Source organism: Rattus norvegicus, chromosome 2 (genome assembly GCF_021556685.1).
Source record: "Rattus norvegicus strain SHRSP/BbbUtx chromosome 2, alternate assembly SHRSP_T2T, whole genome shotgun sequence".
Taxonomy (NCBI): Eukaryota; Metazoa; Chordata; class Mammalia; order Rodentia; family Muridae; genus Rattus; species Rattus norvegicus.
Genome location: NC_141535.1, coordinates 192767975 through 192792127, shown reverse-complemented (window position 1 = coordinate 192792127; position 24153 = coordinate 192767975). Strand labels below are relative to the sequence as shown.

The window sequence follows — 24153 nt, the reverse complement described above, 5'->3', positions numbered from 1 at the left end:
TATTAAAAACCCTAAAATAATTTTTTCCAGCCATGATAATATAATTAAATGCAGGTGAACAAAATGTATAACGTTTTCAAGAATTTCAGTGGCAGCCCGTAGAGGCACTAGACTGCTGTGGACCGCGCAAGCGCTCTTTGTGTTTTGATGCTAATTCTCCTTCCTCAAGAGGGGCTGCCCCAATGAGGAGTAGATCAAGTCCTCAGGTGATTTCATGTGAGTTTTCTCCCCCATTTTAACTGGTCAAATAAAGGTAGAGCCTGTGATTGGGCAATAGAAGGGAAAGGTGGGGCTGGAGGTTTTAGAGAGGGAGAGAGAGGAAGGAGGAGGGGAAATGAGGAGACTAAGGAGACAGAGGAAGATGGAGCAGAGCCACATGGCCTGGAGAAGCTACGAGTAATGACAGACCTCATGGCTGGGAAGTAGAGTAGTCTAGTGGTAAATCTGCCCAGTCTAGGCATGCAGCTTTTACATATTACAATGGAGTTGTGTGTTCTTTGCATGGGCTTATTGGGGTTGGAGATTTAGCAACACTAGACTTAAAGAGATTTTAAAAAGTAATAATGACCTATAGGTTACACTCACCATATATAAAACAGATTCTTAATAGCTAGGCTACATAAAATTGTATAATTCCAAAAGATTGGAGAGATTTGATGACAGTGATCTTAGACCTCAACTACAATGGCTAACATGGTGGGAAGAGTAGACTTCAGTTACGGAGCAATGAGATAGAGGCATTAATATTGTCATAGATCAGGTGAAGGTCAATATTCTGGACTAAGGGTAAAGATTATCTTTGATAATGCCATCTTAGAACAATGTCACACAATAACTTTAAATACTTGGGACAAGGTTGAACAACATGGACAATCAGAATCATACAAAGATAAACCCAGGATTCAAAAGAAATTTTCACTGATTTTTTTTTTCTTCCTCTCTTTTTTTTTTTTCAGAGCTGAGGACCGAACCCAGGGCCTTGCACTTTCTAGGCAAGTGCTCTACCACTGAGCTAAATCCCCAACCCCTTCACTGATGTTTTTACAAAGCTTAACTACAGCTCTAAATAAAGCAATATCAGATACTCTGTAACACATTAAATGAATCTTTAGCTTTTCAGAATGCTAATGATGTATGCAAAAAGGCTGTTAGACCTGTAAGGGTCAGTTCTGCACATATTTATGAATGGATTAAAACTACTGAGGATAATGAGTCACAATTCAGATGTGGTTGAACATCAATTACAAAAGATATAAAAACTCGGGGTTGGGGATTTTGCTCAGTGGTAGAGCGCTTGCCTAGCAAGCATAAGGCCCTGGGTTTGGTCCTCAGCTCTGGGAAAAAACAAAAACAAATACAAAAACAAAAACAAAAACAAAAACAAAAACAAAAACAAAAACAAAAACTGACTGAGGGCTTCACTCAAGGTCTGACAAAAAACGAGCCATTTATTTCCTGTCAGCCCAGGAACAACTCTTCAGGTACATGTTTAAAAATATCAAAGTCTGATAGTACAAACAGAACTGCTCAAAAATAAACTATTTAACAGAGATAGAGCAGCTCCTATGGATGGAACAAGAGATTCTAAAGGTACTCAAAACAAAATATTTTGGCAAGCTGCTATAAATGATGAAAGGCCAAAGTTGAAAGTACACTTGGATGAACTGAGATGGAAGGCCTAGTGGATACATGAGCACCTGAAACAGTAACTCTACAAGATTCCTGGAATCCGGTGTGGCCATTTCAAAGTGTGTCTACACAGCCCCAAGAAACTGGGACAGTGTCTCAGGTAAAGCAAAGTCTAAAGTGGATTGAACGCATAGGACCTAAAGGTCAAGTAGGAAAATTAAAGCCGTATGTTGTGGGATGTAAAACCATGCCAAGGGAGTTTGGTATGGTAGAGACCCAGAGACACGGTGGGCACACACCTGAGGCTTAGGTGACTCCCAACTTCCTGGCAGACTCCTGACTTGGAACTCATGCCACACTTCTCACATGAAAGAGAGGTGGCCTCTGTTCACGTAGGCTCAAAACAGAGTTCTCCGTGCTAATGAGGTACCTAGAGGCCCAGAGGGCTTAGCCAATAAGCTTCCCTTCCCAGCATTCCTCCCTGCAAAATACCGCCAATGCAGAGCTTACAGAATTGGGTTCAAGTGGTTTTAATCTCAGGCCCACCCTGAGAACTGAGGTATGGTTTTATGCATTCACTTTCCACCATGACAATAAACTGCTTGGAACCATGACTGTCTTCTTTTCATTAAGATCTGCTATGGGGAGCCATGAAGGCCTTTGCTGCAGTCTCATCTCCCGTAGAAGGCCTCTCTGCGCTCCCAGCTACAACTGCCACCAAGTCTGCCTCTGCCAAGCTAAGGACAATTCTCCAATGGGACAAGCCAGAGCTACCCCTCTCCCTGAGCCCACATGACCCTGACTCCATTCTCTGCTCTTCTTCGACTCTCAGTGGTGCCTAGAAGTCCAAGAGTCTAAGAACTCTATGGCCGGGCCCTGGTCACAGGCCTGGGGACCCCCAACCAGCTTTGGCTTCCCCACCCCAGAGCATTGTCTCAGGGCTTCCCTACAGCCTGGCACCTGCACAGAGGTGACTGCTCAGCAGTTAAATTCCCCCACAGCATTCTGCCTCCCCAAATGGCCTTGCCCTGCAGTGGGACAGATGTGGGCATATAACATATGACAGATAGAGCCATAAACTTATGGGAAAGAGGTATGTTAGAGCAATGGGAGGCAGAGATTAATGTTCCTCCAACTTCATAGACAAACTGTAAAAGAGGTGATGTTCTCATAAAGATATTAAAAATGTTATCAAAGACAGTTACAGACTGACCAAGCTGTCCGTAAGTAGGAAGGTTGGCTCTCCAAATTTAGATGGTGTCTTAGTGTCTTTCCTTCTACATCGTGACCAAGAAGCAAGTTACAGAGGGAAGGGAGCTTACAAGTCCATGTTGCTCTTCATCAACAAAGGAAGTCAGGACTGGAACTCAAGCAGGTCAGGAAGCAGGAGCTGATGCAGAGGCCATGGAGGGATGTTACTTACTGACTTGCTTCCCCTGGCTTGCTGAGCTTGCTCTCTTATAGAACCCAGAACTACCAGCCCAGGGACAGCACCACCCACAATGGGTCCTATCCCCTTTATCACTAGTTGAGAAAATGCCTTACAGCTGGGTCTCATGGAGGCATTTCCTCAACTGATGCTCCTTTCTCTGTGATAACTCCAGCTTGTGTCAAGTTGACACACAAAACTAGCCAGTACAGATGGGGAGCCACTGCTGATATAATATCAACTCTCCGACCACTAAACTGGTTAACTTGATCAATGGCCCTTAAATGAGGAAAAGTTACAGGTGGTAGAATAGCTGGTCCAAAAGCAACTGTAGTCACAGCATATAGAAGAGTGTACCAGCCCTTGGATCTGCCATATTTGTCGTTAAAAAGAAATCTGGAAAGTGGAGGATATTAACAGATCTGATAACAGTTAATAAAGTCATTCAGCCTATGGTTTTCTTACAACCTGAAATCCCTTTAATTTGTTACCTAAGGCACGGCCTACTATCGTGACTGCTTTAAAAGATTGCTTTTTCTCAGCAAAGAATGGCTCAGTGGTTAAGAGCACTGACTGCTCTTCCAGAGGTCCTGAGTTCAATTCCCAGCAACCACATGGTGACTCACAGCCATCTGTAGTAGGATCTCATGCCCTCTTCTGGTGTGTCTAAGAACAGCTACATTGTACTCATAAAAAAGATTGCTTTTTCTCAATACCCCTTGAGAAACAAGATAAAGATTTTCTTTCACCGTGCCCACATTTAATCACACCATGCCAACTAAGAGGTATTATTGGAAATCTTGCCACAAGGAATGTTGTATAGTCCTGCCTTGTGTCAATATTATGTGCAACCACCCTTAAAAATAATTTGTAAACAGTTTCCTCGATCTATAATTTATCACTTTATGGATGATATTTGGGTGGTTGATTCAGATGCAGATGGCTTAGAAAAAATGTTTAATGAAGTAAGAGAATTTTGCCTTGTTGGGGATTACAGATTGTTCCTGAAGAAATTCAAAGAGATTTCTATTAATTATCTAGGCTATAGGATAGACTTACAGAAGATCTAGCCACAGAAGGTACAGATCAGAAGAAAACAATTACAAAACTATTAATGATTTTCAAAAAATTTTGGGAGATATTAATTGCCTAAAGCCCAGAAGTGGATTAACTCCTCAACAGTTAAGTAATTTATTTCAAACTTTACAAGGTGAATCAGACTTAAATAGTCCAACAAAATTATCAGCTGAATCTGCAAAAGAATGATTCTGGTAGAAATGAGATTATAGGATACAAAGGTTGACCATTTGGATTGTATTTTAGTTACTTGCTTTCTATTCATCCTCCCACAGGAATTCTTATACAGAGAGATCATATCTTAGAATGGATATTTTCAACATATAAACAGAAAAAAATGTAAAACCTATGTAGAAAAGGTTTCTGACTTGAGTGTAAAGGGGAGAATCAGTCTTTGTCAATTAGCAGGAATAGATCCAGCAAAGACTGTAGTGCCTTATACTAATGCTAAAATTATCTTATTATGTGTAATCAATGAGGATTGGCAAAAAAGCTTGCAATGATTTTTTGAGAGAAATTAACAATGGGTACCCCCCAAACAAGAAACTTCTGTTTATCAAAAGAATTAATAGGATTCTTCCTCATATAGTGATATGAACACCAATTTCTAAAGCTTCTACCTTTTATATAATGCCAAGAAATGCCAATAAGTCAGGAATGGCAGGTTATAAGTCATAAAGCATAAGTAAAATAATACAAAGTCTACAGGCGGGGCTGGGGATTTAGCTCAGTGGTAGAGCGCTTACCTAGGAAGCGCAAGGCCCTGGGTTCGGTCCCCAGCTCCGAAAAAAAGAACCAAAAAAAAAAAAAAAAACAAAACAAACAAACAAAAAAAAACAAAGTCTACAGGCTTCAGTTCAGAAGTCAGAACTCTTATACTCATGGCTCTATTGGATTTTTCAGAACTTAATGATTCTCAATATGCAGAGAACTGCTTTGCATATAGAAACTGCTGAATATATTCCAGATGACTCAGAATTAACTTTGTTATTTATATAACTGTAATAAATAATTCAAATCATATATATCATATTTGATCTCATACAGGCTTTCTACCTTTGCTTCTGAAGAGGCTAGTTCTGTAATTACGCATTTATTTGAAGTGATGGCTATATTAGGAATATCTTTACAAATTAAAGTCATAATAATCTGTCTTTTGTATCTAGTAAAATGCAACAATTCTTTAGATATTATAACATAAAACATGTTGCTGATATGCCTTACAATACTACAGCACAAGCATTATGGAGAGATCTAACAGGACTTTAAAGGAAATGCTTATTAAACAGAAGAATAGGAGAACTCTCAGAGCTAGAATAAACAATGCCTTATTGACTTTAAATTTTTTAAACGTCAGCGACAGGTAACACAGAAGCTGAAAACCACTGGATTTTAGAAATGACTGCTGAATTAAACCAGCCTACATGTTTTAAGTGTTAACTTCAGAATGGAAGTCAGGAAATGTGTTGCGTTGGGGGACAAGTTAGGTCTTTGCTTCAATAGGAAAAGAGCAGAGCTGTGGATTCCTTCAAAATCAATGAGGATTAGATGTGAGCAAGTCAGACCTCCTGAAGTCTCTTGGCTGCAGATAAGAAGAAACCAAGAAGAACAGCACAGCATATGATGTAAATGCTAAAGCCGCCACATGGAAACAGCTGTGAGACTAGCTAAGACAGGAAGGTCTGTGAGTAGCCAGGAGGTCTTGTTGGCTACAGAGTCCTCAGGACTTACATTACATGCCGTCTTTTATATGACACAGATGGAGATTCTTATTAAAGTCCAGTTATACAGGCATACAGGTGTCTGTCCTGCTCAGACACAGAGCAGAGAATCATCTTTAGCTGATTTGCGCTCCCTGCATGTCCCATACACGTGTTAATACAGAAATGAATTACCTTGAAAAGTATGTGTGTGGGGTTGGGGATTCAGCTCAGTGGTAGAGAGCTTGACTAGCAAGCGCAAGGCCCTGGGTTCGGGCCCCAGCTCCGAAAAAAAGAAAATTAAAAAAAAAAAAAGTTTGTGTGTTTTTAGAGCAAAGGACTGCACATCAACACAAGTAGCCCAGGTGATCCAGCCTCACAGACTGCTTCAGTAGCTATTCCCTCAAAAACCTGCATCCAGAACAACTTCAAAGGTCTAGCTCAATTGGTCCAGCCCCACACACTGCTCCAGCCAGGACTTCAGCTAAGTCCTGTGCTGTCCCATCACACAGAGACTGGACAGCAAGCCATGCACCAGCTCTCGAAGGACTCTGGCCAATATCCCAATGTTTTTAGAGCCTCCCCTCCCCCAAATGTCAATGCTTCCCCCCCCACACACACACACAATAGGAAGCAATCTTAAGAAAATGATGCTCCCATTCCCAAGAGGTAGGGTGGGTAGGTTTAGTCGTTGGATAGGTGATAGATGTTTATCATCGTGTAAGGGCAGTTGGTCACAAGTTGTTAATGGTCTTGGTCAGGGAGGAAACAAAGTAAAGGTGGTTAGATTCAGGGATTTCTTTCTTTTTTTCCTGTATCCTTTCTCTCCCATCTATTTTTAGGGGGAAAAGAGGGGATTGTAAGAAACAGGGAGATGTGGGAATGACAGGACAAAATGGTAGATTGTTGAGTCTACTTCTAGAGAGCAACGAGCCAAATGTTTTTATATGGGTATGGGTTTTTATATATTGATTAAAATTTATGGGTTTTTTTTTCGTTACAACATACTGTATATGTTTCAACTCTTGCTGAAGGTATTGTACCTATCCAAGTCACTTTAAAATGTAAAGTTCTAGTCCTTGAAAGTTACTATTACACAGTTTAGGATAATTAAGAAATACAAGTTAGGACTGGAGAGATGGCTCAGTGGTTAAGAGCACTGACTGCTCTTCCAGAGGTCCTGAGTTCAATTCCCAGCAACCACATGGTGGCTCACAACCATCTGTAGTGAGATCTGATGTACTCTTCTGGTGTGTCTGAAGACAGCTACACTGTACTTACTTATGTCCATAAAATAAATAAAGATTTATTTATTTATTATATATATATAAGTACATTGTAGCTAAAATATAAATCTTTTTTTAAAAAAAGATTTATTTATTATATATAAGTACCCTGTAGCTGTCTTCAGACACACTAGAAGACGGCATCAGACCCCATTACAGATGGCTGTGAGCCACCATGTGGTTGCTGGGAATTGAACTCAGGACCTCAGGAAGAACAGTCAGTGCTCTTAACCGCTGGGCCATCTCTCCAGCCCCATAAGCCCCTCCCTACTTTATCTGGAATGCCACAATGTTTCTTGGGATCTCCTGGAATCACCGTCATCAGTTCAGAACCAATCAAGTGGCTAAGATGACCCATTCTGTGGACCGTCACCCTCTTCCTCCAGCCATCCCTGTCATGGCTCAGTGGGCACATGAACAAAGTGGCCATGGTGGCCAAGATGGGGCTTATGCTTAGACTCAATACGGACTTCCACTCACCAAGGCTGACCTGGTTACAGCTGCTGCTGAGTGCCAGACCTGCCAACAGCACAGACCAACTCATATGAGCCCAGATATGGCATCATTCCTTGAGGTGACAAGTCTGGTGGCAAGTTGACCATTTCCTCTGTGGAACAAAACAATGCTTGTTCTTACTGGAGTAGACACTTATTCTGGTTATGGATTTGCCTTTTCTACACATAATGCTTTGGCCAAAACCACCATCCGTGGACTTACAGAGTTCCTTATCCATCGTCATGGTATCTCACACAGCATTGCTTCTGACCAAGGAACTCATTTCACAGCCAGAGAAGTGCGACGGTGGGCTCACAATCATGAAATCCACTGCTCTTATCATGTTCCTCACCATCCTGAAGCAGCTGGCATGATAGAATGGCCTTTCGAAGACACATTTATAGTGTCAGTTAGGTAGCAGCAGAATGGAGGGTTGGGGCAGGATTCTCCAGAAGATGGTATATGCTTTGAATCAGTGTCCAATATATGGTACAGTTTTTCCCATAGCCAGGATCCATAGGTTCAGGAATCAAGGGTGGAAAAGGGAATAGTTCACTATCACTCCTAGTGACCCACTATGAAAGTTTTTGCATCCTGTTCCCACAACCCTGAGTCCTGCGGGCCTAAAAGATTTGATTCCAGAGTGGGTAGTGTTCCTGCCAGCAACCATGAAAGTCATTTTGGGCTTCTAATGCCCTTAAACCCATAGGCTAAGGCAGGAACAACAGGACTAGGAGGGGTGACAGATCAGATTACTGTACTTTCTCCATCAAGTGCACATCCCTCAGGACCTAAGGTTTATGTACCAGGTTCTGCCTCTTAAAGGTTCCACCAACCCTTGATAGTGGGGGGCTGAGCCTCTGACCCACGGACTTTTGGAGGGGACACAAACTCAAGATTCACATTACAGCATTTGACTCTGGCTTCAAGGCTCAAGTTCACTTCACAACGCAAAAGGCGTTCAGTTCCTCAACAAGAGGTACCAACGTCTTAAGCATTCCCTCCCTCTAAAGTCCAGATTCAAAATCTCCTCGGGCAGTCAGTACTTTCAGTCCTAAAGCACTGTGAAAATCAAGTTACAAACACAATGTACAAACAAGCTGTACAAGTTACAAACGTGTAGAGCTGGGCTGGCCAAACATTCCCATTCCCAGTAGAAATAGGCACCCAGAGTAGTCAAGAAGGGAGATTTGACTAGAATTCTCAGAAATAGAAACTCAGTGGGGAAGCTGGAGAGATGGCTCAGAGGTTAAGAGTACTGTCTGCTCTTCCAGAGGTCCCAGCAACCACATGGTGGCTCACAACCATCTATAATCAGGTTTGGTGCCCTCTTCTGGCCTGCAGGCATAAATGCAGGCAGAAAGCGATATGATGTATACATAATAAATAAAATAAATGTTTAAAAAAAGAAACTCAGTGGGGCTAGCATCAGCTTACGGTTTGGCAGCTAGTAATGGGGTACCCAGCGGTGCAGCATAAACTACAAAGGACTTGACTAGTATCTCTGGCGCTGGTTGCAAGCCACAGCCAGTCTCTCAGATTCAGCAGGTATTTCTCCATTAGTTTTAGCTTCCTGCCCAGCTTCATGCTTCACCACCAGGGGCTGCTGTGGGTCATGACCCAGCCACTCTACAGTCTCAGGTTTCCTTCCTTGGAAATCTCATGCCAAGCCTCTGTAACACCTAACTCCTGCATCTTTTAAAACTGGCCTGAGAGTAAATGGTAGTGGGGTGGGAGGGGCCTAGTGTGCTAAGGCCTGTCTTAACCTCAACAGTGGTTTCTGAATGCCTTGATGGCTAAGTATGGAGGAAAGCCCCAGAAAAACAATACCCTAGATGACTGTGTGTCCCAGAGCCCTTCCTAGTCTTTGAAATTAATTTATACTGTGCTGCCTTTGCCAATTATGGAAACTCACATCAAAGATTTTTTTTTTATTGTTCTAGTGAAAAGCACTTCCTTTGAGACAGGGTTTCACTCTGCAGTCTAGGCTGGTCTTACACTCTCATGGTGAACAACCACACCTTGACTTTCCCACACCCTTTCAATGCACTAACCTCTTAGAAATTGTGCACTTCTCAGGCGGGACCTTTAAACATGCTTTTCTGCTCAAACCACAAGGTTTCCCAAGATTTCTGCTCCACCATGTTGCTCCTGACCCTCACTAGAAAAATGGCTGCACGATGTCAGAAACACCTAGGCTAAAACCTTTCACCGTGGTTAAACACAGCTGCCAGCTTCCCTGAGCAGATTTTCTCTAACAGATTCAATGTGGCCAGGGACAGGAAAGTAGATGTGGGGAAATAAGGAGGGGGCAGCTGCAGGGATGAACAAAGGCATGGAGATTCCTTGCCAAAAAAAAAGGTCTACTGGCATCCTTACCACCATGGAGGCCAAGGTGGAGCTGAAAGTGCCGTTGTCCCTGCCTTCTGAAGCCCTCGTGTTTGTGATGGGTGTGAATGACAAGTATGACTAGCTAAAACACCATCCTTACATTGACTGGCACCAAGCAATGTGCTAAGGCTGTAGCCATGCTCGTCCCAGAGCTGCGTTGGTACAGTCTTCTGTGGTCCCTCCCTCAGTGTGTCCACTGTGGATCTAACGTGCCACGATGCTGCAAGTACGATGACATCAATAAGGTGAACACATGATGGGTGCCCTGGGCTGAGGATCAGGCTGTCTCCACTTTTGATGCAGGATCAGTATCACTTCAGCACCTCTGTCAGCCTCCAAGGAGTAAGAAGTCCCGAGCCAGCCATCCCAGCAGGAGCAGAGGGAAGACAGAGGCCTTCCTTACTCAGCCCCCAACACTGAGCATGTCCTATTGCCGCTGGCCTTTGCTACTTTGTGGGTTCTTCTTTCTCCCTTTTATCCTTCTGGGTTTCACCCCTATCACTGGTTAGGACAGAAAGAAGGGGAGAGATCCTTGAATTTAATTTTAACTCTTGCTTCTTCTTCGAGCATGACTACTAACCACAGCCACCAACACTGCCTGCCCCTCAGGGCCTAGATTTACATCCCTCCGAAAAGCTTCCATTATTCCAACGTCACGCAATCCAGAAACTATCTGCAGCTGGCAAACCGGAGCCCTGCTAAAGCATGACACAAACCAGCTGCTTCAAATCAGCCTCATATCTCCACACCTGGGATTAAAATGAAAACATATTCTTCTATTTCTGCATTTTTAAAAAAGAAACTATAATTAATTCCAGAATTCTCACTACACCGATTTCTATCATAGATTCCTAGGAGGGAGCTTTACTCCTTTAAATACCGTCAATAAAGTTCACTAGAGCCACACACACAAATGCTTAGACCTTTATTCAACAAAACACAAATTCAAGGTTCTCAGCTTCCTGAACACATTGGAAACCTTAAAAATAAAGAAGCTTCATTACAAAAATTGAAGCCTTAAAAAAAAAAAAGACTTCTACAAAATATGACAAGATTATTGTAAAGTCATACTCACTTTGAAAACTCGGGTTTTTATAGCTATAAAAATAGCAACATGTTGACAATCTTTATTTTGCTAAGACATACACAAAAGCAATACAACAGTTTACATAGCCCACAGTCTCTAAACACTGAGTCACCAACAGTCGCTTTGAGAAAGTCCGTGCCGAGTCTCGTGGAGCTCACTTCGCTTCCTTGCTGCCCACGTCCTCAGAAGTCTTGGCGGATGTTTTCCTTGTTTGCCTCACCGTGCTGCTGCTTGATTTGATAGATCTCGTTCTCCAACTGTACAATAGTCCGCTCAATCTCATAGTTCTTACTCACCAGCGACACCCAACTAGGAAAGAAAGGAAAAGGAAAAAGAGAGAAGAGGGGAAACTGAGCTGATGTAAAATTTCGTGCAGTTCATCTTAAACATTAGTTTAAGGGACAACACTCCTGATGAAGAGGGTGGGAAGAGAATGCTGTGGGGATAGAGGGACGGTGGAAGCAGATGGCGTAAACACTCATCACTGCACTTAAGAAACAGATGTCACTCTGTAGCCAAGGCTAGCCTTAAAAGTCATGATCTTTCTTCCTTATTTCCAACATGAGGGGTCTAACATGTTCATGGACACACACAGTCCATAGTTAGGGATTTCTATAAATGTATGTGTGTGTGTGTGTGTGTGTGTGTGTGTGTGTGTGTGTGTGTGTGTGTGAAGAATATTTTTAAAATATGCATTAACTGGAGAAAACAACCAAGGCACAAATTAGGCACAGTATGGAGTTTTCCTTCCTACAAGATTGCTGGCTTCGAGCTGGCTGCAATGCCAGCACAGAGCAGCAACTCAGCCCAAGTGGTGGTCAGTTACTCTGCATGCCTCCCCCTCAGCACACAGCAGACACACGAATGGGCCTTCTGGGACTCCCACAGCTGCCCATGCACACAGCAAACACAACGTGGTGGTGAAACACGTAAACCTGATGGAAAGCCGACGGGAAGAATCACTCACTTTGACTCCATTTCTCTCAGCTTAGCCCCAGCTGTAAGCTGCATGTTCTTGCGCTGCCAGTTTAAATCCTGAATATGCTTCCTGTGAAAAGTTATTAATACAATCCAGTGACATTTCAATACGTTAAAACTCAACAGGACAACAAGACAATAAAGTGTCTTTAAACTCTTCAGTGCCCACAAACACAAGCACAGCTAATTCTAGGAATTATTTTTACCTTAGTTGTTTTTACAAATACAAATTTCATAAAATTGTTCATTGTGGGAGGAAATGAACGAACAAAACCCACAAACATACACATAGATTACAAATTCCTCCTTCCTGGTAACAGCTATGGGGTTTTCAGTGAGTGCTACACTTCGAAGGCTTACCCTGCCCAACGTTCACACTGGAGTGTAGCAGCTGTTGAGAGATACTAAGAGCATGAAATGCTGATCCAATGACAGTGGTTAGAGGCAGACTTTAGGGTGGTTGGATTAGACATGGTTATCAGAGCAGAACTCCAAACTCTGAATACTAGTGGCTTCATAGAGACTAGATCTCGATATCTCTCTCTCTCTCTCTCTCTCTCTCACACACACACACACACACACACACACACACACACACACACACACACACACACACGCAGCCCTCTTGTCATGTGATTCCAAGTACCATGTTGGGATCTGTCCCTAACTGTCAGCAGACCCAGTTCTTCAACCTTGAATTCCCATGACTGTAAGTCAAAATGAAGGTCTTTTCTTTCCACCTTACTGAGCCTGTGGTATTATTAGCAAGAGGACATGAACTGAGACAGTGGGAGTCCTTCAAGGTTCTTTCTCCTATGTGCGTATGTGTGCAGTGTCATCCTAATGTCCTGCCTGACTCACAAGGTGTTCTCCTCAGGTTTGCAGACTTGTGAGTTGTAGAGAACGTTTTCAGGTTTCAAGCTTAGTTTTTCCTCCACTTTGGTACAGCAAACCCAGTGCCAGATGCTAGACACAGTAGATCAAAAATATCACAGTAAATTCTATTAACATCACTTAGTATATTAATAGCTATTCGTTATATGGTTTACTTACTAAAACCAAAACCACTTTAGAAACAAAAACACAAGTTGAAGACAGTGTCTTGCACTTGTACTAACTACACCCAGTACTGTACTACAGCATATGTGAAGCTCGGCACTACCTGGCCACTCGGTCCTGTCAATTGGAATCTGCCAGTCCCTACTGAGCAGAGGGCTCGTCAAGGGTGGCTCCTCCATGTTCTAACTATGAAGGTGCGGCAGCATCTCTGGTTGGAGGCCCAGTCAATTTTGGGTGTCCATGTTGACTGCTCAATGACCCCTGCTGACTGAAGTATGTTCAGGGACAAACCCTTCAGACCACAACCATGTTCCCCTGGATGGTTTTTCAGTTTCTCTCCATGTAGCTGAGCTGTGAGCTCAAACTCTTCCTGACACAGTTTCTGAAGCACCAGGGCTACAGCTGTGTTCCACACCCCTGGTCCATCTTCCTAACCCACTTCTCATAAACCAGCAAAGCTTCAACACATGCCACAACATACAAAGCTTCCTTCAACACATGCCACAACATACAAAGCTTCCTTCAACACATGCCACAACATACAAAACTTCTCTTCAATACATGTCACAACATACAAAGCTTCCCTTCAACACATGCCACAACATACAAAGCTTCCCTTCAACACATGCCACAACATACAAAGCTTCTCATCAATACATGTCATAAAGGTACAAGCTTTGATTTTTGCTGTTCCTTGATATCTACCTCTTAAATATTATGAATTTCTATTTTTCTCAAAGGTAACCATTTTACACACACCAACAACATACATGATTAAAAACTGCTTAACAGAAGTGGAATTTTACTACATAATAGTTTTTCTTTCCCTATCAGAGGTTCATCTACATTTTGTTCAAATAGAAATAAACAACTTACCTTAACTTCTGAAGCTCTTTCTGTGCATGTTCAATCATGTGAACAAGGTTTCTAAGGAAGGAAGGGAGCACAGACACCTTGAAATCTGGTAACACCGAGGAAAAGTGAATTGCCTATTTATACCAAGTCAGGTTTTTCTGCTAAAAACCTAAAAATCTGGGGATCTGTGTCTAGAATATCAGATAATTCATTAACATTTGTTTAATCCAGTACTTTACTGGGTTTGATTTTAGATAATGATGTAACTTATCATTTTTCTGTTTTTCAAGACAGGGTTTCTCTCTGCAGCCCTGGCTGTCCTGGAACTCACTCTGTAGACCAGGCTGCCTCTACCTCCAAAGTGCTGGGATTAAATGTGTTCACCACCACTGCCTGACCTGATGTTACTTCTTAAACTCTTAGGACCTCTGTTTTGGAGACAGTGTCCCACTATGCTCTCCAGGGTGGCCTTGAACTCCTGGACTCAGGGAATCCCTTTGCCTCTCAGACTGTGTTAAAGTAGCTGCAGAACTAAAGACAGTGCCATCAGACTAGTCGTGACTCCTTTTGCTATGAAGACAGAAGTCACACACCACATCGACCTTCTCTTATGACAGATGATCACCATTCAGGTCTCCCTGAGCAACCCTGGCCTGACTGTGCTGGCTCCAGACCCAGTGTGTATAGTGCTGGCAGGGACACCAGGACTTCTCTAACGATCTTTCCTCCCACAGCTGTACCTTTCTAGTTCCCACCCTCTGCTCTTTCCGAGGCCTGCCAATCCTGCACTGGAGAGTGTCATTCTCACGCTTGATTCTGAGGTTTCTGTTTGAACTTCTCGAAACTTTACTTTTGATAACATTTGCTTCCTGTGGAGAAGTAGCTACTGGGTTTGGAGGCAAATATGCTCTGAATGTTCAGAGTGCTGTCTGGCTGAAAGGCAGACAAGTGACGTGCACACAGTTGGTGAGCTAAAGACAAACAGACTAGAAAGCTGTTCTCCAGACTGTACGGTATATTCCTTTGTTCTCCATACTGCCGGTCTCTTGTCTGAGGGAACTATAAGGTGTCACTGTATAGTGTAGGCCAGCTTATACAGTGTCACTGTGCCTAGTCTCCTTGCTGTCTTAAGAATCCAACTGTACAGATGTAAGAATGCATCTGGGTGTAGGTGTTAGGTATCAAATCCAAACCGCATGCTTGATGCACTGCAGCACTGGGCTATCATCTGACTCCACCATTCTTTTTAAATAAAATCTGTTTGAGAAAGGGTCTCAATCTAGTTTGGCACTGATTCCTGGTCTTCCCCAGGGCTTTGATTAAATGTTCTACTAGGTCCAGTTCTACCAACCTTTTAAAATGACTTTCTTCTTTTGTGACTACCACGTAGACCAGGCTGGCTAGGAACTCACACAGACCCACCCACCTGGCTCTGCCTTCCAAGTGCCGAGCTTACAGGTATATGGGCATGTAGCACCATACCTGGTTAACGGTCATCATTCGAGGATTTGTCCTCCATCTCTCTAGCTTGTCAGCAGAAAGGACCTCTCACTGAGCCTGGAGCTAAACTGGTGGCATCAGTAAGCCCAACTCAGCAGAACCCTTTTACAATTTCGATTCTCATTATTTGCATATTCCACACTACTCGGCTTGCCTAAACCACTGTTTACTAATTTGTGAGAATTCATAAACACGTCCACAGCAGTGAACAATCTGGGTTTCTGGTCCACAACTAAGGCTACACAAGGCCCACTCCACTCTTTAATTTTAGTTCTCCAGTGAGCACCAGAGTATAGAATTTAAGTGTTGGGTATTAATCTATTAATAAGACAGGGACTAAATTTGTGGCTTGGGGAAGCTGTGTGCCTAGGCTAGCCCCAAATGTAGCCATACTCCTGTGCGTCCAGCTTACTGTTTAAAGTTGTAAGAGGTATGTGTGAGAGGTAGGTGTTTGTGTGTGAGTGTGTGTGTGTATAGATACTTCCCCTAGGAGAAATGGTACGGTATCCCTGATTCTGTGTTCAAGACTTAAGTACCATGATACATGAACATGGGAATCCATTATTTAAGCATCCACACGTTAAGGACTGCATTTTATCAAGTGGTGCTCTGCAGATCACCCTCAGAGCTCATTTTCTTATACCGCACAGTGAGTGTGGGAGTTATGTGGACGTAAAAGAGCTCAGCATTAGTGAACTCTAAGGCAGGACTCGAGATGCAGCCTTTCACTCTGTTCTGATACAGCCCCAAGTCAAGTCTAGCACAACTGCTATTATTATTTTGGACATGCAGTTTTGCTAGGTGAGCCTAGGGTGACTAAACTCAAAATATAAGCCAGGCAGGCCCTCCTCCACACCCCAGCTTCCCAGCCAAGTGCTGGAATGATAAGCATGCACATACCACCCTGGGTGGCACAGGATAAGAGAGAGCCCAGCGCCTCTTACTCGTTGTACACTTTCCAGGCGTTACACCCATGCTGTGACATCAGTTCCAGATTCTCAATCCGCACCGCCTGATGCTCCAGCTGGGCCATAGAATTGTTTACACAGTCTTGCCACGCAGTGATGTCATTTTTTTGACCCGAGGAAGGGGCTGGCAGTTCATATCTGAAATTACATAACAAATAAACCAATGTATCTCGCAAAGACTCATCACCCCTTTCCACAGACATATGCCCATTACATAAAGGCAGAGACACAAAGTATCAACCCCTGACCATGACCCTGCATGTGCAAAAGACCAAGGACACAATGTAGGCCAGGCAGTACAAAGAAACCTGTTAGTTTGGAAACTGATCTTGACAGATAAAAACACAGTTGTATACTGTAACAAAGAACTACTTCCATAAATGTAAACTAGGTAAATAAGCTGTGAGTCACAGAGACTCTCATGTCCCTTGTCCTTGTTCGTCTACCATGACCCTTCTTACATAAAGTCTGCTTATCAGCTTTTTAAAAAGTTGCTTAAAAATACTGTATTATATCTGCTAGCATTTTTTTTTTTTAATGTAGTAATGATGATTACAGTTCTCTCTATTCCCACGTCCTATGCCCAGCAGCAAACACTCTTCCCAACCTCTGGCAGCGCTGCGGTTACCACAGCTTAGCCTCATCTTACCGCTTCATGCTGAGTAATTCAATTGGTTGTCGAGCAGCCAGTCTTTCAAACTCATTTCTCATTATGTCTGTCTGATGCACAAACAACACAAAGAATTAGTGACAGGATCATGTTGAAAATAATGAATGTAATTTACTTATATTTTATACTTTATACTATACATTATAGTGAATCTTTTCTCCTCTCTCAATTACTTCTCAAATAAAAAGGATGCGAATATTTGAACCCAGGACCACTATACTACACCCTCACACACCCCTCAGTTTGCTCTGAGGTTAACGCTATCTAGAATCTGAAGAAATAGGCATATTCTTTAATTCCATATTCTACCTAGGCACGATAGGAGGTGAACCTAGAAGAGCCCAGCTGTCAAGGATTAACCCTACATCAGCAGTCTTCAATGCTCTGCAATCAGTTGTGGAACTCTGAAAACAACTTTAACCCCAGCCCCATGTCACGTTATAATTCACAACATAAAGTAACAGTCTTGAATCATTTCAGGAAGTCTCTGGTGCTGCATGACGGTCTGACACAGCGTAACCTGTGAAGTCACATGATGTAACATGGACCAGCACTTGGATCTGGGGCTTGATTTTTTTCCAATTAATTTTTGGGTTAGTACTTTTTACTCTTGCCAAATTTCTTGCAGCTCCCACATCAGTTATGAAACCCCCACTGAGGAGTCACAACCCAGTTTAAAAACCTGGGATCTGGATCCGAAAGAATCACACATCCCTGTACATGGAGCAGTCTTTCTCCTCCTTCAGCCTGAAAGTATTTTAACATCTTCGTAGTGTAGCAGGGTGGGGGTGGGGAGAAACTCTGAACAGGTGTGGACTGAAATTTAACAGAATTCATTAATCTAGAAACGACACCGCACATTTACTTGATTAGGGCCTAAATGGTGTTTTGGTTGCACTTTGAGGATAACCATTAAGACGTACTTGTTCAGGCATTCATACACCTGCTAACTATCGGAGTCTTGGTACAAAAATCTCCCTCCAGTGGTGGCAAAGAGTACAGGCACCTAAGATTATAAATATTAAAATCTAATACCTGTTTTTGAATAGACATTGGAGAATAAAGGGTTCTTTTGTGAAATATACTATGACTCTTATATTAAAACACACACACACACACACACACACACACACACACACACACACACACACACACACACACACACACGGCGTGGGGAGCACTCTTCAACAAGTCTGCAGAAACCAATGAAGTCATTCGCGGGTTATTGTAGTACAGACCCTATGAAAAGCTCATCTGGTGGTTTTGAACCGACTGATACCTATATGGCACTCAATATGAGCAGCAAGCACCAGTTAGCCTGGAAGGTGACGTTCATTTTACACAGCTAAAGCTCTCAATCCGAAATCAAAGTCCGCAAGCCTCCTGGTCAGAGTGCTGGGCCCAGGACACCACACTTACTTCAAAGGCAGAATAATCTGGGGCTGTCAGGTAGCTCAGGTAGTTCTTGGTAGGTCGGTATCTGCGCGTTTCCTCCTCCACCAGGGCCGCAGCCTAAGAACGAGAACAGGCCGGGGTCGCGGCGAGAAAAGGGCAGCAGCGTGCCTCGGGCGGCCCCGCCGCACATGCCCTGCACTCACCGCTTCCCGCACGCCAGGCGCTTCATAGCCTTGGTCAAAGTAGGGTAGCGCATCCACTACCACCTCCCCCGCTACCAAGCCCGTGCCCGCCATCGCGCGGCACTGTACTCCAAGAGCGCCTTCTGAGTCTGCGCAGGCTCGATTAGATTCTCTGCGCCTGCGCCTGGAATGACGTCACGCTGCCTCTGGCTTTTCGCTTCCGGCGCCTGTGCAGTTGGTAATTGTAGCCGCTAGACTCTAATATTAGTTATCACATGCTGACATGCCAGGGTGACTTTCTTTGTATGGGTACCGCGTGGGTTATTTTCGAAGGAGTGGGTAGGGTAGACTTGGGAAGAGGCGGTTGCTGGACTTGGCTGGAGGGGAGAAATAGATTTCCACATCCTTTAACCTTCCATTGTTTAAACTCGCCATGGTGCTGGGCTTCTAAGCACTCCCTTGTTTTATCCTCATTTCGCAGCTGGCCCCTTAAGAATGTTCTTTTATAGAAACTAGAAATCTGCGCCTATTTTCCAATCAAATTTTTAGATCTAACAACCTGAGTGAGGGATGCGGCTCAATGGCAAAACCAATTCAGTCCCTGGCACTGCAAACACCTCAACCCTCCCAGGACTGTATTATATATACAAAATGCCTCATTTTAAAAGCTCTGCCACGAAGCAGGGGCAACTCTGGAGCAAGTTAGAAATCTAGGAAAAGGGAAACTTGAGGTTTACCCTAAGACTTGAAGCAACAGGGGATATGGAACCTGAAATGGCCACCTCCTGGAACCAGGCAAGACTTCTAATGGAGAGATGGGAACACCAACCCACCCACAAAACCAAAATTTGTCCTGCTTATAAAAAGTATGAGGATAAAGATTGACCAGAAACTGAAGGAATGACCAAGCAATGACTGGCCCAACTTGAGACTCATCCCATAAGAGAGAGCCCACCCCGACACTATTCATGATGTTCAACAGCTGTTAGAAACATGCGAAGATCCACAGCCAAACATTAGGCAGAGCTCCAGGAATCTTGTGGAAGAGGGGGAGGAAGGACACCACAGGAAAACACAGAATCAACTAACCTGGTCCCGTAGGGGTTCACAGGGACTGATCCACCAACCAAAGATACAACGGACAGACCTAGGCCCCTACAAATATGTAACAGATGTACAGCTTGGTCTTCATGTGGGACTCTAATGGCTGGAGCAGGGGTTGTCTAACTCTGTTGCCTGCCATTGGACTCCTTTCCCCCAACTGGGCTGCTTTATCTAGTCTCAATAGGAGATGTGCCTAGTCCCACTGCAACCTGATATACCAAGGCTGGTTGATATTCACGGGAGGCCTCCCCTTCTCTGAGGAGAAAGGGTGGGGTGAGATGGGGATAGGAAAGGTGAGAGGGAGGGAGTAGGACAGGGTGGAGGGGAGGCTGTGATCAGGATTAAAAAGATTAATGATAAAATCCTGTCATTTTTGTCTTTAGAGCCTATATAAAACCCAATCCCTTTGCCTTTAGGATTTGTGGTAATAGAATATTACTCCCCATTGGCTCTCAACCCCTCAGGCTGTAGTTAGTACACACGCTCTGTAAAATATCTTCCAGACTAAGAGGTAAATGCAAAAACGATTGTCAGACTACATATGCTATCCAACGTGCATTCAACCACGGTTTATCTGTTAAGAGCTTTGGAAAAGTTGGTCACGGTTATAAGCCCAGTTAGTCTAAGATGAATTTGAGAATTTATGACTGTGTAAATGTGCTGTCTATAGGGTTATGTAAAGTGCAGTATCTTCACGTGTTGGGATTTGGTGAGAACTGCTTCTTGGGGTTAGAGATTTGAATACTCAGTCCCCAGCTGGTGGCGCTGTTGTAGAGTTTAGGCTGGAGAAGTCTCTGGAGATGGGCTACTTTTGCTCTCTGCTTTCAAGTTGCCATTTGAAGATGTGAACTCTCCCTGTTCCTTCCTGCCTTCATATTGGCGCCATGCTTCTCCACCAGAATTAACTCTTAGCCCTGGACTGTAGGCAGGATGAACGCTCTTCGTTAACGTTGCTTGGCCATGTTCTAGCACTGCCACAGCAAAGCAGCCACTACACATCTTAGCTGCTTTGTCTTAAATTCTCCAAGAGATCTGTGGAATTTTTTTTAAAATGTCTTTATTCATTAAAAGATCTGTAAACATTTGATAGAAATGTTGAACAATTCTCTTTACAAACGTATGTAGAATTCACAACATTTACAAAAACAAAGTACAACAAACTCAAGGAAAGGAAGCAGCTTTAGACTGTAAGAAGGTAAGACTCTCCCTGCAGAGGGACAGTCATGATTGACCACAGTAGACCCTCCTACCCCACCTTATACACAATCAGTTAGGAACTGTTCCATTGGGATTGGAGTAAGAAGAGCCCAAATGAGAGAGGTGTCTGGGAGGGGCTCCACTTCGGTAAGCTGCATTAACATTTTAAAAGACAGGCTCAGTTCTCTTCCCTGGACCACATCTAGGAACTATATTGCACAGCACCAGTCTTAAATGGATTCGTTCAAATACAGCTGCATAAGTGACAATAACAATACTGTACAACAGTCGGTTGTGTACAACACAACGTACAACACTTTCCAAGTCTGAATAAATATTTTCCATGCCAGGTAAAGCCATGAGCAAAGGCTACAGAAAACAACTGACATTTATCACAACGTCTATCACCTCTCAATGAAAACTGCACCCTCACTGACAAACTCCCTTTCCCAGGCCCTAGGACTTTAGATTTCCAGCATCTGGTTGATGAAGAGGTATAGGCTTAGGAAACACTAAGTGAAACTCACACCGATGTAAAAATAACCAGCGTGGCAGAACGCACAGAAGGCGCTGGGTTCTATCACCAGCAGCAGAGGAACAAACCTTGCCTAGACACCCACAGCTTAGAGTCTCATCAGAGCCAAGAGGAAGCTCTGGTGTGCTCCACTAAGAACTTTAAACATCACTATAAACAGTTCATTTACACCTGTAGGACTAACCAGCTTTGTATGTGTTCGTAAGTCAAGTGTTTGGCTTAGTTCTGTCTTGTATATAACTGGCCAAATTACTTAGCCTCTCTGAACTCCAGTTTCTTGTAAAACATCATGAAGCTGATCTAAAGCTTGAATAAGATGACATGTAGATTATCACAGTGCAGCAAATTGTAGACACCAAAACTCAATAAACAGAAGCTATGCCCTTAAAAGGACATTTTCATATTGGCTCCATTCCATAAAGCATAATGCTGACATATAAGAAGCAAGTTATCCCAGCAGGACACGTATTCTGGGGGGGCCCTGCATGGTGTCTGCTTTTTTAAGTTCTAACATGAGTGAAATCCTCCAAGATAGGACATGGGACAAAAGGGGGTTATCAATGGCAACAGTACTGGAATTTCAAAGCACAAACAGTCCATGGATTTAAAGTAACCCGACGCTTCAGTAATAAGAATCGTGTGACCATGGTGTCCTCCATGTGTCTAGTACCTGAAACTCTCAGTATTCTTATCTCTCGTTGATCTCATCTTTGCATTGTTTTTAGAAAATGCAACACCAAGTATTTCTCAGTCTTTCTCTTGTAAAAGACAACTACTTTCATAGACTAAGCACAAAGTGGAGCTTCTTGTGCTCATCAATAACCAAAGATAAAACACCACAGTAAAAGTAACTTGCCCAGGCATGGTGGCATATGCCTTTAATCCCAGCGCTTGGGAGGCAGAGGCAAGCACACTTTGTAAGATCTTTGAGATTTGTGAGATCAGGATTTGAGGCCAGCCTGATCTCCACAGTGGCAAGTTCCATCACAGTCAGGGCTATATATACAAACCCCGTCTCAAAGACAAACAGTCCCCGAATCAGAAGAGCAGCGCGCACTGGTTCCACACTGTTCCCAGTTGGTCTGCAGCAACAGGAGAGCCCTCTGACAGTTTTTCTCCTCTTACAATCACAAGGACATCACAGGGCTCCTCAAAGCATCCAGATCCTTGGGAACATACTGTCCTTGGCACTTTCAGTTATGCGTAGAATGAAGACAAAGATTTCACTTCTTGTGAAGAAATCTCATTTTGCTTCCTGGAAAGAGAAAAAGTCTTCGAACTTACTTCATCTTATCCCTTGTACACATGAGCCATTCAGAACCACTCGGGGTTAGCTGCCTTGTCAAGTGCTAAGTGTCATCTTTTATATTATGTATATGACTACACTGTCTCTGTCTTCGGACACACCAGAAGAGGGCATCAGATCTCATTACAGATGGTTGTGAGCCACCATGTGGTTGCTGGGAATTGAACTCAGGACCTCTGGAAGAACAGTCAGTGCTCTTAACCGCTGAGCCATCTCTCCAGCCCTAAGTGTCATTTTTTATAAGTGTCCCCCCAAAGTCCTATGTGTAAGAGCTTGTGGCACCAGTGGAAGGTAATGGAATCTTAAAAAGGCGGGGCCTCGAGGGAGGACCTGGTCTCGAGTGCCTTGCACTCTTTGTCCCTTTCTGCCTCTGCTTCCTGGCAGCCATGACACAAGCAGGTTCTTCTGTCTTTGTCTTTCCACAGGCCCAAAAGCATCAGGGTCAATCAGCCATTGGCTGAAACTCCCCAAACTAGAACCCCAAATACGCCTCCAGAACAGCGGTCCTCAACCTTCCTAACGCCAAGACTGTGTAACATTGTGGTGACCCTCTAATCATAAAATAATTTTTGCTACCACATAACTGTAGTGTTGCTCCTGTCCTGAGTTGTAATGTAAATGTTTTCCTGTCCTGAGTTGTAATGTAAATGTTTTTGGAGACAGAGGCTGTGACCCACAGGTTAGAAGCACTGCTCTAGAGCCTCCCGCCTATCACTTTCTGCTCCACTAATGGAAAGCTATTGGTTGACGGGTTTAGCCACTAAAAACCCCATGAATGTCTAATTGTAGAGGAGGAAAAGAACTCAAGACATAATCTAATACAAGTGGTTTTCAATCGGACTGGAGTTTCAAATTACCTGGCTTACTCCCTGGAGATTTCTAAACGCTCAAGAGAGAGCTTTTAAAGTCCCTAAAAATCACCATCTGATCTAATGTAACCCACGGTGCGGATGAAATCACAGCCTGTGGCACAGTTTGCCCACAGCCTCCCAGCTAGTTAAGGGCAGGGTCCAGTCAGGGGCATACACTCCAAAGCTCGGAGTTAGGGCCATTGTCTCCTGTGGACACCACTGTCCTCACATCGTCCCGGAGAGTAAGCATCATAAGGAACTGCTTATAAAATGCAGAGTCAGGCTGAGGCTTCCTCTTCTGCTCCCAGCCCCCATGGATTTTTTTTTTTCTTTTTCTTTTTTCAGAGCTGGGGACCGAACCCAGGGCCTTGCGCTTGCTAGGCAAGCGCTCTACCACTGAGCTAAATCCCCAACCCACCCCCATGGATTTTTAAGTCTAAAGTCCATGGACATCCTAAA

General features: G+C 43.5%; 2 protein-coding genes across 7 annotated transcripts in view; both read right to left on the bottom strand.

Annotated features, from left to right (window-relative positions):
* Nucleotides 1-10916: 10916 nt before the first annotated feature.
* Bcas2 (BCAS2, pre-mRNA processing factor) lies at nucleotides 10917-18832 on the bottom strand. The gene is given in 7 exon segments (NM_001106458.2): nucleotides 10917-11403; nucleotides 12062-12142; nucleotides 14008-14058; nucleotides 16431-16592; nucleotides 17104-17174; nucleotides 18544-18636; nucleotides 18723-18832. Coding segments are annotated over 7 exon segments (678 nt in total). The 5' UTR covers nucleotides 18816-18832; the 3' UTR covers nucleotides 10917-11276.
* Nucleotides 18833-20844: 2012 nt separating this feature from the next.
* Dennd2c (DENN domain containing 2C) overlaps nucleotides 20845-24153 on the bottom strand; it is a 68204-nt gene continuing 64895 nt past the window's right edge. For 5 of the 6 annotated variants that reach the window (XM_087620030.1, XM_087620020.1, XM_087620027.1 and 2 more), the window contains one exon: nucleotides 20845-22792. In XM_087620030.1, coding sequence (XP_087476156.1) covers nucleotides 22761-22792 — 32 coding nt within the window. In that variant the 3' untranslated portion in view covers nucleotides 20845-22760. 6 annotated transcript variants of the gene reach the window in all.